This window comes from Gavialis gangeticus, unplaced genomic scaffold (genome assembly GCF_001723915.1).
Source record: "Gavialis gangeticus isolate Ggan-Ray unplaced genomic scaffold, GavGan_comp1, whole genome shotgun sequence".
Taxonomy (NCBI): Eukaryota; Metazoa; Chordata; order Crocodylia; family Gavialidae; genus Gavialis; species Gavialis gangeticus.
In genome coordinates, this window is record NW_017728960.1 from 3,853,961 (window position 1) to 3,856,281 (window position 2,321).

The following is a 2,321-nucleotide window of genomic DNA, read 5'->3' on the forward strand; positions in this document are numbered from 1 at the left end:
AGGGGACGGCCCCGGCCCCGGCCCCGGCCCCGGCCCATTGTTCGGCCGCTTTTGCATGTGAAAGGCGCGGGCCGGCGTTGCCCGCGCGGGCCGGGTCTCCATGGCGACGGGACAATGGCGCGGAGGCCCAGCTGGTGCGGAGCCAGTGCGGGGCTGGGCCCTTCCCGCCCGCCGGGGCAGAGGCCGCCGGAGCTGCCTTAAAAAGGAAACCCGCGGCCTCCACCGGCCCTGCCCGCCGCACCCCACCGGGAAGGGGCCCCAGCCCCTCCTCACCGGATGTAGCCCACCTGGGGCCTGTGCATGAGCTGCCACCGGTACGAGGTCTTGTCCTTCCAGCCCACATTGCGCGGATCCTTCCACAGCAGCCGGACCTGGTCCGGGGTGGTGCCTGCGTGCCACAGTGCGTTGCGCAGGTGCTCGCCGGGGCCGCTCGTGGACTTCACCGCCTGCGGGCAGAGGGCTGGGGGTGACCAGGGCGGGACGGGTGCCCCGGGCAGAGAAGGGGCCAGGAGTGCCCACCACAGCAGGCGCTGCCCGCCCCCGGGGGCCCCAGGCAGAAGGGTCATCAGGTCTCAGGCCCAGCCTGGACCTTGAGTTGCAGCCCGGTCTCAGCCACGGCCCGGAAGGGGGTGGCCTGCCAGTACGTCTGCTCCGTCTGCTTCCACATGACCACGTAGAAACTGGAGCTGTCCTGGTAGCTGAAGATGAAGCCAGCGTAGTCATCATCCGTGACAGTGTTGACATGGAAGGTGCCTTCGAAGTCTACCCCGTTGAAGGCCGTGTAGCCTGGGCACAGGGCAGGGCGCATGTCAGGCAGGGAGGCATGTGCCCCAAGCCCCACGGGGCTCCTGGGCAGGCCACATCAGCACTGCCCTGGCTCTGCCCTCCCCCTTGCTGGTGGCTGTGTCTGGGGTGGGGCGTGAGTTGCTCCAAGGAGCTGGGTGGGAACAAGAGGCAGTGTGCTGCCCCAGGACAGGAACACCCCACGTACCAACAGCCAGACCCGGGTCGCTGTTCATGGTCTGCACAATCTCCATGCCCTGGGGGGAGAGATGGGATTGGCACCTGGGCTCCTGGATGCAGCCCAGGGCCTGCCCAAGGGCTGGCAGTCCTAGCCCAACACCCAGCCAGGCCCCTGGCCTGCTCCCCTCCTTCACCCTTTGCCCAGTGCTGCACAGCAGGCACCATCCTGCCTGACTAGCACTGATGCCAGCACCTGCCCTGCAGCCTCCCCCTCCCTCCAGCCGTACCTGGTTCAAAACCACCCAGTTGGGGTCGATCTGGGCATCACCCTCGGGGTCCAGGATCACTGTCTGGTAGGCCCGGAAGTCAGTCAGCGTCACCTCCGCACTCTCCGGGCACACATCCAGCTGGTCAGCCACTGTGTCATTATCGAAGTCCTCCTCGCAGACGTCACCCACCCCATTCCCTGCGGGGCATGACCGGGCCAGTCACACGTGGTGCAGCCCCCGAGCCAGAGTGAGCACCATGCTCCATACAGCAAGCATGTCTGCTCCAGCTTCACGGGCTCAAAAGATCCTGGCTCCACCTGGCACCAGACTGCCTACTATGTAGCAGTGCCAGCCCAGGGGACTCAACCCAGCAGCCACAGCCCCTGCCAAAGAAGCCAGGCCTGCACCGGCTGTGCCCAATCCCCTGGTACAGGCCCAGTGGCCACATGGTCCTCGGCCCTGGCTGAGCCCTCACCGTCTGAGTCCTTCTGGTTGGGGTTGGGAATGAGGCGGCAGTTGTCAGGGCCGGGAGCAATGTAGTCAGGGATGCCATCGTTGTCATCGTCATTGTCACAGTCGTCCCCCAGCCCATCATTGTCCGAGTCCAGCTGGGAGCTGTTGGGCACTTCAGCACAGTTGTCCTTGGAGTCCTGGTGCCCATCCCCATCGCTGGGGGTGGTAAGAGGGGATGAGGGGGCAGTGCCACCAGGCACGTGGCTGGGACCCCATCTCCCCCAGATGCCCGCACCCAGTACACCCACCCACTTCGTGGCCTGGGCATGGGGGCTTCCTCCATGTCACCCAGGGCTCCACCCCACCCCTCCCTGCCTCTCCAGGGATCACAGGGCAATGGCAGAGCTTTGGGCAGGACACAGGCACTGGCTCACACACCTGTCCTCATTGGTGTCACAGATGTCTCCTACCAGGTCACTGTCCATGTCTGTCTGAAAGAGAGCACAGCCCCAGGTCAGCAGGGATTGGTCCTGAGCTCCAGGCATATAGGGGAAGGGGAAGGCCCCCCCTCCAGCCCCTGTTGCTGCAATCACTGCAGGCCAGGCAAGGCCCAACAGCTGCTCCAGCCTCCCACAC

At 65.9% G+C, this 2,321-nt stretch overlaps 1 protein-coding gene across 1 annotated transcript in view; it reads right to left on the reverse strand.

Annotated features, from left to right (window-relative positions):
* Nucleotides 1-46: 46 nt before the first annotated feature.
* THBS3 (thrombospondin 3) overlaps nt 47-2,321 on the reverse strand; it is a 12,256-nt gene continuing 9,981 nt past the window's right edge. The window contains exons 15-20 of the mRNA XM_019527938.1: nt 2,124-2,176; nt 1,708-1,901; nt 1,251-1,429; nt 992-1,040; nt 590-786; nt 47-446 (exon numbers count right to left, since the gene is read on the reverse strand). Of these exons, the coding sequence (XP_019383483.1) occupies nt 270-446; nt 590-786; nt 992-1,040; nt 1,251-1,429; nt 1,708-1,901; nt 2,124-2,176 (849 nt within the window). The 3' untranslated portion in view covers nt 47-269. The remainder of the gene's footprint in view (nt 447-589; nt 787-991; nt 1,041-1,250; nt 1,430-1,707; nt 1,902-2,123; nt 2,177-2,321) is intronic.